Source organism: Montipora capricornis, chromosome 8 (genome assembly GCF_036669925.1).
Source record: "Montipora capricornis isolate CH-2021 chromosome 8, ASM3666992v2, whole genome shotgun sequence".
Lineage (NCBI taxonomy): Eukaryota > Metazoa > Cnidaria > Anthozoa > Scleractinia > Acroporidae > Montipora > Montipora capricornis.
Window position 1 is genome coordinate 7,861,469 of NC_090890.1, and position 12,500 is coordinate 7,873,968.

Consider the following 12,500-nt stretch of genomic DNA (forward strand, 5'->3'; position numbering starts at 1 on the left):
ACGCCTCGATCGCCACTGCTGCTCGTGTTTTAAACACTCACATGACCTTTCGTCGTGGTTTGCTTTGGAACTCTTTATCACCTTGGACGGGCTACTGCGTGGTCTAAGCCTTGCACAAAAGAGAGCGCACAAAACGTCCCGAGAACTGTCTTAAAACTTTTAGGCCTAATTAGAATTAATTAGGCCTAAACAAAAGTCACAGTTTAGGACAGCTCTCGGGACGTTTTGTACGCCCTCGTTTTGTGCTTGGACGCCCCCAAAGCCGCTGTAAAATTTAATGTCTCCAAAGATGGAGTTGTGGCTAAAAAACCATACGAGTACATACGAGTTACATACGAGTATTAAGACGAAGCGCTTTCAGTGATTTCAGTCAGTGTGTAATCACTGATATTTCAGTGATTAGACAATTTACGGTTCAGTGGTAAAATACACGTTTCACGAAATATGTTACATGCTACTCGTACGTACTCGCATGTTACTCGTATGTCCTGGTATGTCCTCGTCTGTAACTCGTATGTACTCATGTGGTGTTTAAGTCACGATCCCAAAGACGGCAAATTCACAAACTTTTAAAATATCATTTTAATGAGAACTTCCTGGTAAAAAAAGTATGGGAATGGGTATTCAATTTACATTTGCAATTACCGATTTAAAATAGCGAAAAACGAGCCTGAAGACTGTTATTTGAATGAATGTTTCTGCGCGATGTATTCTTCATTCCTAATTAAAATATTGCTAATTGGAATATGCATGTTGGATTGTCATATAGTAAACAAACAGTAAAAATGTAATAAATAATAAATTGTCTCAAAAACAAGCGTGCTGTATGGAGTTCGAGAAGGCATTTCAGCAAGTGTTAAAAACAACTTAGGCGGGACAAAATTATAAACTACACTTTATAAATTACCGAACGATGCATTTTTCCATTTCCAGTGTGCCTCGTTATTGCCTCTGTATAGGATTCAATAAACATTTCTGAATGCATGGATCCTCCGTTTTAAGAATAAAAATTTTGTGCTGAAAATGTCGTTCGACGCAAAAGTTAAAATGAACGCATGTCGGATTGACTTAGTTTTCACAAGCGGTAAAATGTCATTCAGTTGCTTTATAAATATTGTGTTGTATAGAGTTCGTGTAAGTTCCAATATATCTACAAAACGTTATGGCAACAAAAGACAAATATAAATAAAAACGGCAAACTGATAAAACTACATTAAAGCACAATCAACGCTGTTCTCTTTCTGTTTGTATTCCCGTCTTTTTGCCAACTTTTTTTTTCTTCTCGACAGTCTTGCTTTCCAGTTTTGTCTCTCCTTTTCCTTCCTTTTGTAAATTAGGGTTCTAATAATCTCCAAAAACACCTTTTCAACTCTGAATTCAACTTTGGCCGAAGTCTCAATGTATTGCCCTTCCAGACGACAAAGAGTTGCAAAGGATTCGTGGGCCTGGTTTGGGTTGACTTTGCGATCTTTCATGTCAATGTCCAACTTATTTCCAACGAGAAATACTGGAACTGATTCTTGGCCGTTCGTACGAAGATCCGAGATTTGGTCCATGATGGTCAGGGCCTCTTTAAAAGACTGAATGTCATCCAAAGCATACACAACGATAAATCCATGGCTTAAAGTCAGTGCAAGCTTTCTCATAACGGGGAATGAATACGATCCCGCAGTGTCAACCACGCAGATCGTGATATGGCTGCCATCGACGTTTAGTCTGTGAACATAATAGTCGTCCACCGTGGGCAAGTGTTCTTCGTTGAACGTCTGTCCAAGGAACGATCTCAACAAGGCTGTTTTGCCGACGCCTCCACCTCCAAGAAGAGCGATGCAAAAGTCGACGTTGGGAATCGATGCGTACGAAGTCATTTTTCAACGTCCACCACAGACTTATTAGTCAATCACCATCAAAAACCGTTCTCCTTGTATATTCTTCTCTCCAGTTAGATTTTTGGATGGCAAACGCCTTTGACGTGGATCTTTTTGGCTGAAGTACAGTACAAGTTACGCCCTTTTTAAACGCATAAAGGTAATTAATTCAAAATTTAAGCCTGCATGCTCTTCCAGTGGTATATCTCAAGGGGAATGATTTCCATGCACGCCGCTCTTATGACGATCTGGTTAATCAAAATCCGTGTCAAAATTAACTATACGCAACAAAATAAATTTCCCACCGGAGTTCAGGATCAAAGCTTTTTCTGAAGAACCTTTTCCTTTAATAATGAAGCAAAAAATGGACAACAAGCTTTCTTTCGAATAATTCTTGACTAACAAGAAGTTGTCAAATTTCCAATTGTTTTTTTACCTGTAGACTGTGCAGAGCTGAGTACAAATAAAATAACACATAGCCAGACAACAGAAATCCGACTTTCGTGTAAACACATCTCCACTCAAGGCGTTCGATTCTTTCACTGAGTTTGTTAAAACCATAACCTACCCTGAAACCTAAAAAAGATGCGCGCAGAAGACTCTAGGCACAAAAACAATACTTAGCAGGGGAATGACAGGAAAGACCTATTGCGCAACTTTTCCATTTTCCCCGACACGGAAAAAAATTAAATTAAATTAAACGGAGAAATTCAACTGGTTTTCTGAGTGGATTGCCTAGGCAACCCAGTAATGATTCATTCAGATTACAAGATACAGACAGCAAGCTGATTCCGTCAGTAAAACGAGGAACAATTAAACAAAGCCACGAGGGTTAAACAGTTATTTTGCCTTTGGGATAGGCTACCGATCTTATAACAAAATAATGATGCAAGGCTGCATCACTATTTTTTTTTTAGTCTACCAAATATCTGCTGGTTAGATCTCCTAAGATCTAAAGGTGGATAAAAATTGTTTAACAATTATGCCTTGAGATGGTAGACACTAGTCGAGGTCTGTAGTTCCGAGTTTGCTATAATTATACCATATCCAACAAGTGCGAAGAAAATAATTGTACATGTTGAATTGCAATACTTTTTTATGCGGCGATACTTGGAAATTTCGCTTCCTGATAAAAATTTTGACTCAGTAGTGGAATGACACGGTACATGTACTTATAAACGAGATTTACTGAGCCAATCAGACCGTCACAAATTCACTGTAACTGAGAGGTTGAATATATAATAAAAATTCTACATTAATTCTGGATTTGATCCATAAACTTTACATTCAAGTCTTACAAGAGATTTCCACTGGTTGCTTCTGGTTGCTGGGATTTGATTTAAGCCTCGATCTAAAGTAGAGTTTGCAGGTGGCAGCCGGCACAAACAAACGTTGAAGAAAAACATGTTTTTACCGGTTGCAATAACAGCCTGTTGGTTGAAAATGTCTCCTTTCTTATAACCAAAGCTTTTAGAATTTTTAGAGATTCCTCTCATTGACGCCTAAAATGGAAGTTGACAAAGAAGATGTCGTCGCATTTTTGTGGAGTGAACTCTCTGAGACTAGGGCGAAATCTGATGACAGTTCTCATTGTTTCACTGGTGTATGTGATAGCAAAAGGTAAGAGGGAAGACGAGAAACCTTTCTTGAAAATTAAAAGTTTAGCTTTTGGGTCATTGTCGGAGACCAGCGGCAGTCAGTCGCGGAAAGGCAAATCAGCTGAACTTATTTAACCGCTGACGGGTGAAATTTAAGTCATACAGCGCTTGAAACGAGACATAATGTTGAATGATGGAGTCAATGTTATGCTAATTAAAAGCTGATCGCTGTAATGAAGCAATGGTGTCCTATTTATTGGGGAGACAACCAATCATTACAAATTCAATTCAAACAGATCTACTTAACTCTCCCTTAATTTTTTTTTTCTAGATTTTTTGGAGCTCGAGTACGAAACAGGTTTTCAATTTATTTCCGCAACAACTACTGGAGCGACACATTTTGAATTAGATCTTTTCTTTTCTTGTACAGGATTCCTTTCATTGTCGACGCGATGTAAAATCGACCAAAAAACTGAACCCGCCTGTCTTCGAAATGCGTTCTCAGACGTTGTCCTGGTCATCATGTACAACCATCCTTTCTACTGGAGCATCCCTTCTCTTACTAAACTGTATAAAAACGCATTTCCAACGATGATGATTTGCGGGCCAAACGAGGCCAAAAACCACACAGTCGAGGCTCTTCACATTCATAAGGGATACTTCGCTTACTTATGCATGTCACGTGCAGTGGAAAAACATCCGGGATACTCAGGTTATTTGCTCATTAACGACGACCTAATGCTGAACTACTGGAATTTGATTGGGTTGAAGCGAGATAGAATATGGGAAGGACCCAAGGATCCAATTAACTTTCAAAACTACGGTCTGCACGATAAATGGTATTGGTGGAACAGCAGTTGGGGAATGTCCACCTGCCAAAAAGCTTACGACGAGATCTGGGTAATGCGGAAAAACAACCTTTATGAATGGTTACCGGAAGTGATTAATGAACATGCAGATGAACAAACGCATCCGCAAACCAAGTTATCGAGCATGAAATTTGCGGCGGATCTTTTGCAGAAGAACGGAAACGGGACATCGTATTGCTTCCATGGACGCTCGGACATATTCTATATTCCTCAAAAATTCGCGGAAACGTTTAGAATATTGTCTTACATCTTCTACAAGCATGGAACTTTCTTAGAAATTGCAGTTCCTACGATGTGTCGTATGCTTGACAGAGTAGATAATTTTGAGTATATCCCTGGGATATACTTACCTGGGAGAATTGGGGAACCCCCAGTAAGAAAGGCACAACACTTTTGGGAATTGTACAACAAGACGCTTGCGTTTGTTCATCCTTTAAAACTTAATTATACAGGTGATGGTGCATTGAATTCAATATTACTCCGGAGCTTCATTATTGAATATAGTAACACACTGAGTGACTGTGAACCAAACTAGAGTTGGTGGATATTAAACCAAGTCATCTATATCACATCATAGTACCCATGCGTCTCTCCAATCATGTAAATTAATAAGCAAAGGCAAGTGAGAAGAGATGGTTTTTTTTCTCGTGTATCTCGTGACTCGTGAGCTAAGAGCCTGTGGAGAGGGCAAAGTTCAACTTGGCCGGCGGTGAAAAGCCCTGGGAAAGAGGTTGAGTCTTTTTGCCTCATTTGCATAAGCGTCTTTCCTTTTCTTATAACAGCACAGTACGATTTCTTTTCGCTCGGCAGCGCTGAGCTCTTTTCGAAACTACATGGCTTAATTAACTATCTCTCTAAAAATTTAGTCTCGATAGGACAGATAATCAATGAGACAAATCAACGCAAAGAAAATACATGCAACTTTTTCTCTGCAGATTCAAAAATTTCACGTCCACACGTAACTTATTCAAATTGAATTTACCTGCCAAACGTATCCGGATTCGTTCTAGTATCCAGGACTCCTCTGCGAGAGCATGCGCCATGAGGCGTTACTGCACTACCACACGTACGCAATGCGTACCTATTTTTTAATTCTTAATTTTCATTCAAAAACTCATGAATAAGTCAAGTACCTAAGAGTTTATCAAAACTTCGATAAAAAGTCAGGAGCATGAGGCTTTAAAATTTCTCGTTAAAATTCTTTAAATCAAAAAAAATGGAAGCCCAACTTGTTTTTCTTGTATGCTAATATCTTCCACTGACATTTTGAACCTTTGTTCGTTCAAAAAACTCGCAGCACGTGCTTTATCCCGTGAAAAAACACTCGGCTACGCCTCGATCGCCACTGCTGCTCGTGTTTTAAACACTCACATGACTTTTCGTCGTGGTTTGCTTTGGAACTCTTTATCACCTTGGACGGGCTACTGCGTGGTCTAAGCCTTGCACAAAAGAGAGCGCACAAAACGTCCCGAGAACTGTCTTAAAACTTTTAGGCCTAATTAGAATTAATTAGGCCTAAACAAAAGTCACAGTTTAGGACAGCTCTCGGGACGTTTTGTACGCCCTCGTTTTGTGCTTGGACGCCCCCAAAGCCGCTGTAAAATTAATGTCTCCAAAGATGGAGTTGTGACTAAAAACCCATACGAGTACATACGAGTATTAAGACTAAGCGCTTTCAGTGATTTCAGTCAGTGTGTAATCACTGATGTTTCAGTGATTAGACAATTTACGGTTCAGTGGTTAAATACACGTTTCACGAAATATGTTACATGCTACTCGTACGTACTCGCGTGTTACTCGTATGTCCTGGTATGTCCTCGTCTGTCACTCGTATGTACTCATGTGGTGTTTTAGTCACGATCCCAAAGACGGCAAATTCACAAACTTTTAAAATATCATTTTAATGAGAACTTCCTGGTAAAAAAAAGTATGGGGATGGGTATTGTATTTACATTTGCAATTACCGATTTAAAATAGCGAAAAACGAGCCTGAAGACTGTTATTTGAATGAATGTTTCTGCGCGATGTATTCTTCATTCCTAATTAAAATATTGCTAATTGGAATATGCATGTTGGATTGACATTGTAGTAAACAAACAGTAAAAATGTAATAAATAATAAATTGTCTCAAAAACAAGCGTGCTGTATGGAGTTCGAGAAGGCATTTCAGCAAGTGTCAAAAACAACTTAGGCGGGACAAAATTATAAACTACACTTTATAAATTACCGAACGATGCATTTTTCCATTTCCAGTGTGCCTCGTTATTGCCTCTGTATAGGATTCAATAAACATTTCTGAATGCATGGATCCTCCGTTTTAAGAATAAAAATTTTGTGCTGAAAATGTCGTTAGACGCAAAAGTTAAAATGAACGCATGTCGGATTCACTTAGTTTTCACAAGCGGTAAAATGTCATTCAGTTGCTTTATAAATATTGTGTTGTATAGAGTTCGTGTGAGTTCCAATATATCTACAAAACGTTATGGCAACAAACGACAAATATAAATAAAACGGCAAACTGATAAAACTACATTAAAGCACAATCAACGCTGTTCTCTTTCTGTTTGTATTCCCGTCTTTTTGCCAACTTTTTTCTTCTTCTCGACAGTCTTGCTTTCCAGTTTTGTCTCTCCTTTTCCTTCCTTTTGTAAATTAGGGTTCTAATAATCTCCAAAAACACCTTTTCAACTCTGAATTCAACTTTGGCCGAGGTCTCAATGTATTGCCCTTCCAGACGACAAAGAGTTGCAAAGGATTCGTGGGCCTGGTTTGGGTTGACTTTTCGATCTTTCATGTCAATGTCCAACTTATTTCCAACGAGAAAAACTGGAACTGACTCTTGGCCATTCGTACGAAGATCCGAGATTTGGTCCATGATGGTCAAGGCCTCTTTAAAAGACTGAATGTCATCCAAAGCATACACAACGATAAATCCATGGCTTAAAGTCAGTGCAAGCTTTCTCATAACGGGGAATGAATATGATCCCGCAGTGTCAACTACACAGATCGTGATATGGCTGCCATCGACGTTTAGTCTGTGAACATAATAGTCGTCCACCGTGGGCAAGTGTTCTTCGTTGAACGTCTGTCCAAGGAACGATCTCAACAAGGCTGTTTTGCCGACGCCTCCACTTCCAAGAAGAGCGATGCAAAAGTCGACGTTGGGAATCGATGCGTACGAAGCCATTTTTCAACGTCCACCACAGACTTATTAGTCAATCACCATCAAAAACCGTTCTCCTTGTGTATTGTTCGCTCCAGTTCGATTTTTGGACGACAAACGCCCTTGAAGCGAGCTTCAGTCGGTTGGATCTTTTTGGCTGAAGTACAGTACACGTTAAGCCCTTTTTAAACGCAAAAGGTAATTAATTCAAAATTTAACCCTGCATGCTCTGCCACTGGTATATCTCAAGGGGAATGATTTCCATGCACGCCGCTCTTATAACGATCTGGTTAATCAAAATTCATCACGTCGCTTTTAATATAGAAAGAGAATTCGCCGCAATTTTTGAAATTACAGCAGTAGTATTGTAGTTTGCATGTAAACCACACTTCCCGCTTTCGATATTCCATCAGTTTTTACACTCACGTGTCGTTTTCAACGCCTTTTAAGATTGACAAGGTCAAGACGACAAAACAAACACTCATTTTTAGAGAAAATATTGCTCAGGAAGTATTCCCTGGTCTTTGCGATATCGTGATTTAGCACTTTGTATCTTAGCCCTGTTTCAAGCGTCACTAGTCTGCATTACCTACTAGCTGAACTGAATACGAAAAATTAAGTTCGACTCAAACTGTGAGTACGACTTCTTAGCGGGGCAAGGCTTGTCGTAGCACATGGCAATAGTGACTCGATTTTCTTTCACCGGTGTGTTAATCTTGGGCCAAAATTAATTGTCAAATTTTGTACAAAAGCAAAACTATTGTCAAATACTTGTGAAATGTTCGTGGCTAGTCTGACGCGGCGTTTCGTCTCGGCCAAGAGACTCTTTAGAGACCTTTAGAATTCAAAGGCAAACTCGTTGAGCATCGCGCCCAAAGTCCCGTTCGCAAATTCTACATGTTGACAGTCTGGCCCTCTATCGCAGAAGGATTCCCAACCATGTAATCACGAGATAAATTTATACAAAAGCAAAACTATTGTCAAATACTTGTGAAATGTTTCGTGGCTAGTCTTACGCGGCGTTTCGTCTCGGCCAAGAGACTCTTCAAAGAGACCTTTAGAGACCTTTTAGAACTTTTTGTAACTTGGAATTATCTCAAAGTTGGCGCGACTGAACATTGACTCTCTGGTCAAAATTCACTTGGGGTCGACACGGCAGTTGCAGGCTTATAGAAGCTCAAAGCTGAAAACATCTTACACATTGCTATACTCAACCTGCAAGGCATCCTTGAAAAATCAGTCTCGAGAGGGTAATAGGCCAGGGGGGGAAAATTAAAGAGAGTTCAACTGAAACGATGACGGATTCCCCAACCAAAACGTTGTTTCAAAATACAATTTGCACTGTCTTGAAGATTTCGCGTTTATTCCATCTCGTCCACCGTTGCACAATATATATATATATATCTTATTAGATGTTTTGATGTGTAGCATCGCTCAGTATTTTTACGAGTTAGTGTGCTGTATTTTGACGAGCCTGCTCGCTATTTATCATCCAACGTTTTTGAACTAATTTTTTAGCAATGAATCGTAAACAATCAAGAACGTTTGACTGATCGCGTCTAAACTACTCAAACCGGTTCTCTACTGTGCAATAACTAGCTGTACAATATTTGTACTTGTCTCGTGCGTTTTCTCAGTGTGCAATAACTAACCGGCAGTTGGATAATAAGGGCGAAGTATTCGGTATCTGTTTAAACAGCTGTTTTCGAGGAAGTTGGTCCAAAAGAAGTGTAAGGAGGCCGCGTGGTCGAGTGGTTAGGAGTTGGGTTTGCTTGCGGCTGCTCCGGGTTCAAATTCCCTTCTAACCTCTGGTTAAGATTTTTTTCTGGTTGTCCCGGATTCAACTCTACCACGCTTTGTTCATAGCCAACTGGTTGCCTCCTGCCAGTTGGGGTTCTTAATAATGTTTCTGTTAACTTTGAATTGTTTCTTTCACATTGTTAAAGTGGGGTGCCTGTAAACTAGCTTGATAGCTAAGTGCACTTCCACTATAAACAAAGCATTTATTTTATTTATTTATAAAAGCGTTCACGGCAAAGCCGAAAGGCAATATGGGACATATTCAGTAAAATAAATTCAACTCCAAGTGAACGCCCAGAATGGAATATACCACGACCGGCCAGTGAAGACCTACGATGGCGAGCTATTTGGATGAAATTAAAGAGTTCTTAGGATGTAGCGTTGATGAATGATGTACTACTCTTTTTGTTTCCTGTTGGTATAAATAAATGTTGTTGTCAAAAACAAGAGAATTCATGAGCAAAAACGTTGGCTCTGCACGTGTGTCACGATTTTTGGTACATTTCTCCGACTTTCTCTACAAAACACGACATAAACTAAGCAAGGTTTAAGTCGACAGAATCATGCGTTCTCTAGCTGCTTCTCTGTAAATCCTAACCCTTTCTTACTAATTCATTGCCTGGATCATTTGACTGAATTTTGAAACACACTCATGTCAGTAACATAGCATGAGCATGTATTTCTAGGTGACGTTTTCGATAGCGGCATTGCCCGTCATGTTTTCGCTGACTCAAATTTGCAGTTTACCATAATGCCTTTCGGCATTGTCGCGTACGCTTTGATGCTTCTTTTGGACAATCTTTCTCGAAACAGCCGTCTTGAAGCTAAGATAAAGGAGTCTTTCTGCAGGAGCGGGAAAGCATTGTATTTTTGGTCACTGACTTGGGATTAGTATTTATTTGAGTTGCTACCACACACTCAACTAAAGAATGATGTGCAGCTGCACCTTCTTTAAGTAAAAGATCAGCTTGACCATGCAAAGGTAGCGCAAGTGTGACATGATAAAATATTTATCTTATTGAAACAAGATTGAGGGAAAACCCAATGAATAGTTTAGTCCAGTCATTGAATTAATTCTAAATCAGGGCAATTTGTTCCCATAATTTAATATTTTACAACTGCTTAATTCACTTCCAAAAGAGAGAACATTTTGTTGTATCATTAACTTATATTTTTTAACAACATAAAAGGCGGCGATTTGGTACCTGTCTCTCCAGAGATTTATGTTTTCGTGATTGCAAGACAAGGATATTTTCTGCAAAGTGTGCTGTTAAAAGCATGTATTAAACGTTCCCAACAGGAAACCACCGTTTAAATTGGTGTCATGGGATGTTGCCATCTTTGGTCAACATTCCTGAACTCAAATTAAAATAAAACGCAAGAAGCATGGCCAATTATCTCTTTAACTTAGATCAAAAGGATGAGTTTCAACCGTGAAAAGAAAATTCGAAAACCATGATTGACCTGACTTTCAATGTTCAGATTGAACTGATCATCTCTATAGACCACCGAACACTTCTATTAATAGCTCCCTTTTTATAAGCTACTGAAAAACGTCTGGATTTCTAGTGTGTGCCTTCTTAATTAAACAGCTTTTATCCGGGAATGGGTTCGCTTCCTTAACTTTGAAACATATAGAACCTCTTTGAATAGTATTGTAAATAACATTTCAAGAAAGAGCACCGTTCTGTACGGCTTTCTTTTGATGGTCGCGATTTTGTTTTCGTTCACGATTGACCGAACTCCAAAGTTATATAACACAAGGATCGGCCCGAGTTTTGCAAAAAAGGCTTATCATGTCAACAAATTAAAATTCCTGGACTGACAAATAAAATTGTTATTCACACGTTTTCTCTGAAATATTTTGCTGAATATACAAGCTCTGGCCCTCCGCTTTTACAACAATTTTATTGTATTCATACCTAAAATAAAAGAAAATACAATAGAAATTGTGTACGAACGTAGAGTGTACTGGCTGCCTAGAATAACCATATAAGGGCTAGCAGAGGGACCAGCCAATTTCTCATCAAGTCGAAAAGCGAAAAATAAAGTTACAGATCGACAAGTTCTCACAAATTCACACACTCGCAGACACATATCAGACAGCGTGAACTGAAGAATGAACTGAGACACAAACACACAAAAACACGCCTTTCTAAACAGGACCGGATACTTTATTTAGAAACGTTTAGATACGTATTTCACAATTCTTCAAATCGGCAATTCCATTCTATAAGCCCACTTTTGTACTTTTTCCTAGCTCTTCCTGTTTATGCTTACCACTGTTCCTCCTGAATAATTGAGAGTTATACTGTTAATGTGAAACTACTGTTGATGTCCAATATTAATTCAATTAGCTAAATCTTTGATATTTCATGCTTTTTTTCAATTTTCCAGGGCTTTATATGCCCTAAAATTCACTCTCTCAGAAATCTCTATTTTAAAGAGTTCCGTTAATAAGGGGTAGTGCACAGTTATGAACAGGCTAGTGTATTTTAGGTATTTTTCCAAAAACTTAAGACCACATAATATAAGTGTTTTGCAAACTTGACTAAAGAACATGTATCCCCGAGATATCAGGGGGGAGGCGGGGTTGAAGCGGGGCGTGACACACGAGACTCGACTGTTCACAACCGACCGTGAGCGCCTCTTCGATGACCTGTTGTCAAGGAAACATTAGCCCAGCACGTGTACTCATTACACTTATTGAGAGGTATTCGCCGTCTGGATCCGACGAGACACACCCTCCTTGAAAAGGAAGCAAAGAGCGACGGAAATAGGATTACTTATGAACAGAAGATCGTGAGGTGTGTTCCAGTGCCGTGACTTTATTTTACGGATTTGCCCATGCAATGGAAGAGCAAGTTAATCAGATTGCAAAGCCAATATTAATGATGCCACCACATCGAGCACATCGAGGGGAGGAAAATGTCATTGATTTGTCAGATTTTTATGCTCAAACAATTCTTGAACACGGTTGACTGTAATCTTCATGGAAAAATACACGCTGTAAGCCCAGCCTTCTTTGGCTTTAAGGTTAATTAATGCGTGGCTTGCGGTGATCTGTTAAACTAAAATTAATTTAAGTAGATCATTACTATTGTTTACTGTCCGTTTGTTTACTGCATCGATTGTCGACTGCAAGCGTTAGCGATTAATAAAACAGAAACAGAATCCAATTAATTTCTCTTTCGAGTCACAA

At 39.2% G+C, this 12,500-nt stretch overlaps 3 protein-coding genes across 3 annotated transcripts; 1 reads left to right on the plus strand and 2 right to left on the minus strand.

Annotated features, from left to right (window-relative positions):
- Positions 1–567: 567 nt before the first annotated feature.
- Positions 568–1,963, minus strand: LOC138059678 (ras-related protein Rap-2a-like). Its single transcript, XM_068905294.1, has one exon. It carries the CDS (start codon positions 1,866–1,868, stop codon positions 1,209–1,211), a length of 660 nt encoding a protein of 219 aa, XP_068761395.1. The 5' UTR covers positions 1,869–1,963; the 3' UTR covers positions 568–1,208.
- Positions 1,964–3,260: 1,297 nt separating this feature from the next.
- Positions 3,261–6,469, plus strand: LOC138060512 (uncharacterized). Its single transcript, XM_068906315.1, has 2 exons — positions 3,261–3,488; positions 3,897–6,469. The coding sequence occupies exons 1-2, from the start codon at positions 3,395–3,397 to the stop codon at positions 4,868–4,870; spliced, it is 1,068 nt and encodes a 355-aa protein (XP_068762416.1). The 5' UTR covers positions 3,261–3,394; the 3' UTR covers positions 4,871–6,469.
- LOC138060514 (ras-related protein Rap-2a-like) lies at positions 6,221–7,767 on the minus strand. Its single transcript, XM_068906316.1, has one exon. The coding sequence runs from the start codon at positions 7,520–7,522 to the stop codon at positions 6,863–6,865; it is 660 nt and encodes a 219-aa protein (XP_068762417.1). The 5' UTR covers positions 7,523–7,767; the 3' UTR covers positions 6,221–6,862.
- Between the last annotated feature and the right edge of the window lie 4,733 nt (positions 7,768–12,500).

What these genes read in the sequence shown, in the direction of transcription:
- LOC138059678 (XM_068905294.1), bottom strand. Translation starts at nt 1,868, where the DNA reads ATGACTTCGTACGCATCGATTCCCAACGTCGACTTTTGCATCGCTCTT.
- LOC138060512 (XM_068906315.1), top strand. Translation starts at nt 3,395, where the DNA reads ATGTCGTCGCATTTTTGTGGAGTGAACTCTCTGAGACTAGGGCGAAAT. An exon ending in GGTGTATGTGATAGCAAAAG is followed by an intron (nt 3,489 to 3,896) that starts GTAAGAGGGAAG and finishes TTTCTTGTACAG; the next exon opens with GATTCCTTTCATTGTCGACG.
- LOC138060514 (XM_068906316.1), bottom strand. Translation starts at nt 7,522, where the DNA reads ATGGCTTCGTACGCATCGATTCCCAACGTCGACTTTTGCATCGCTCTT.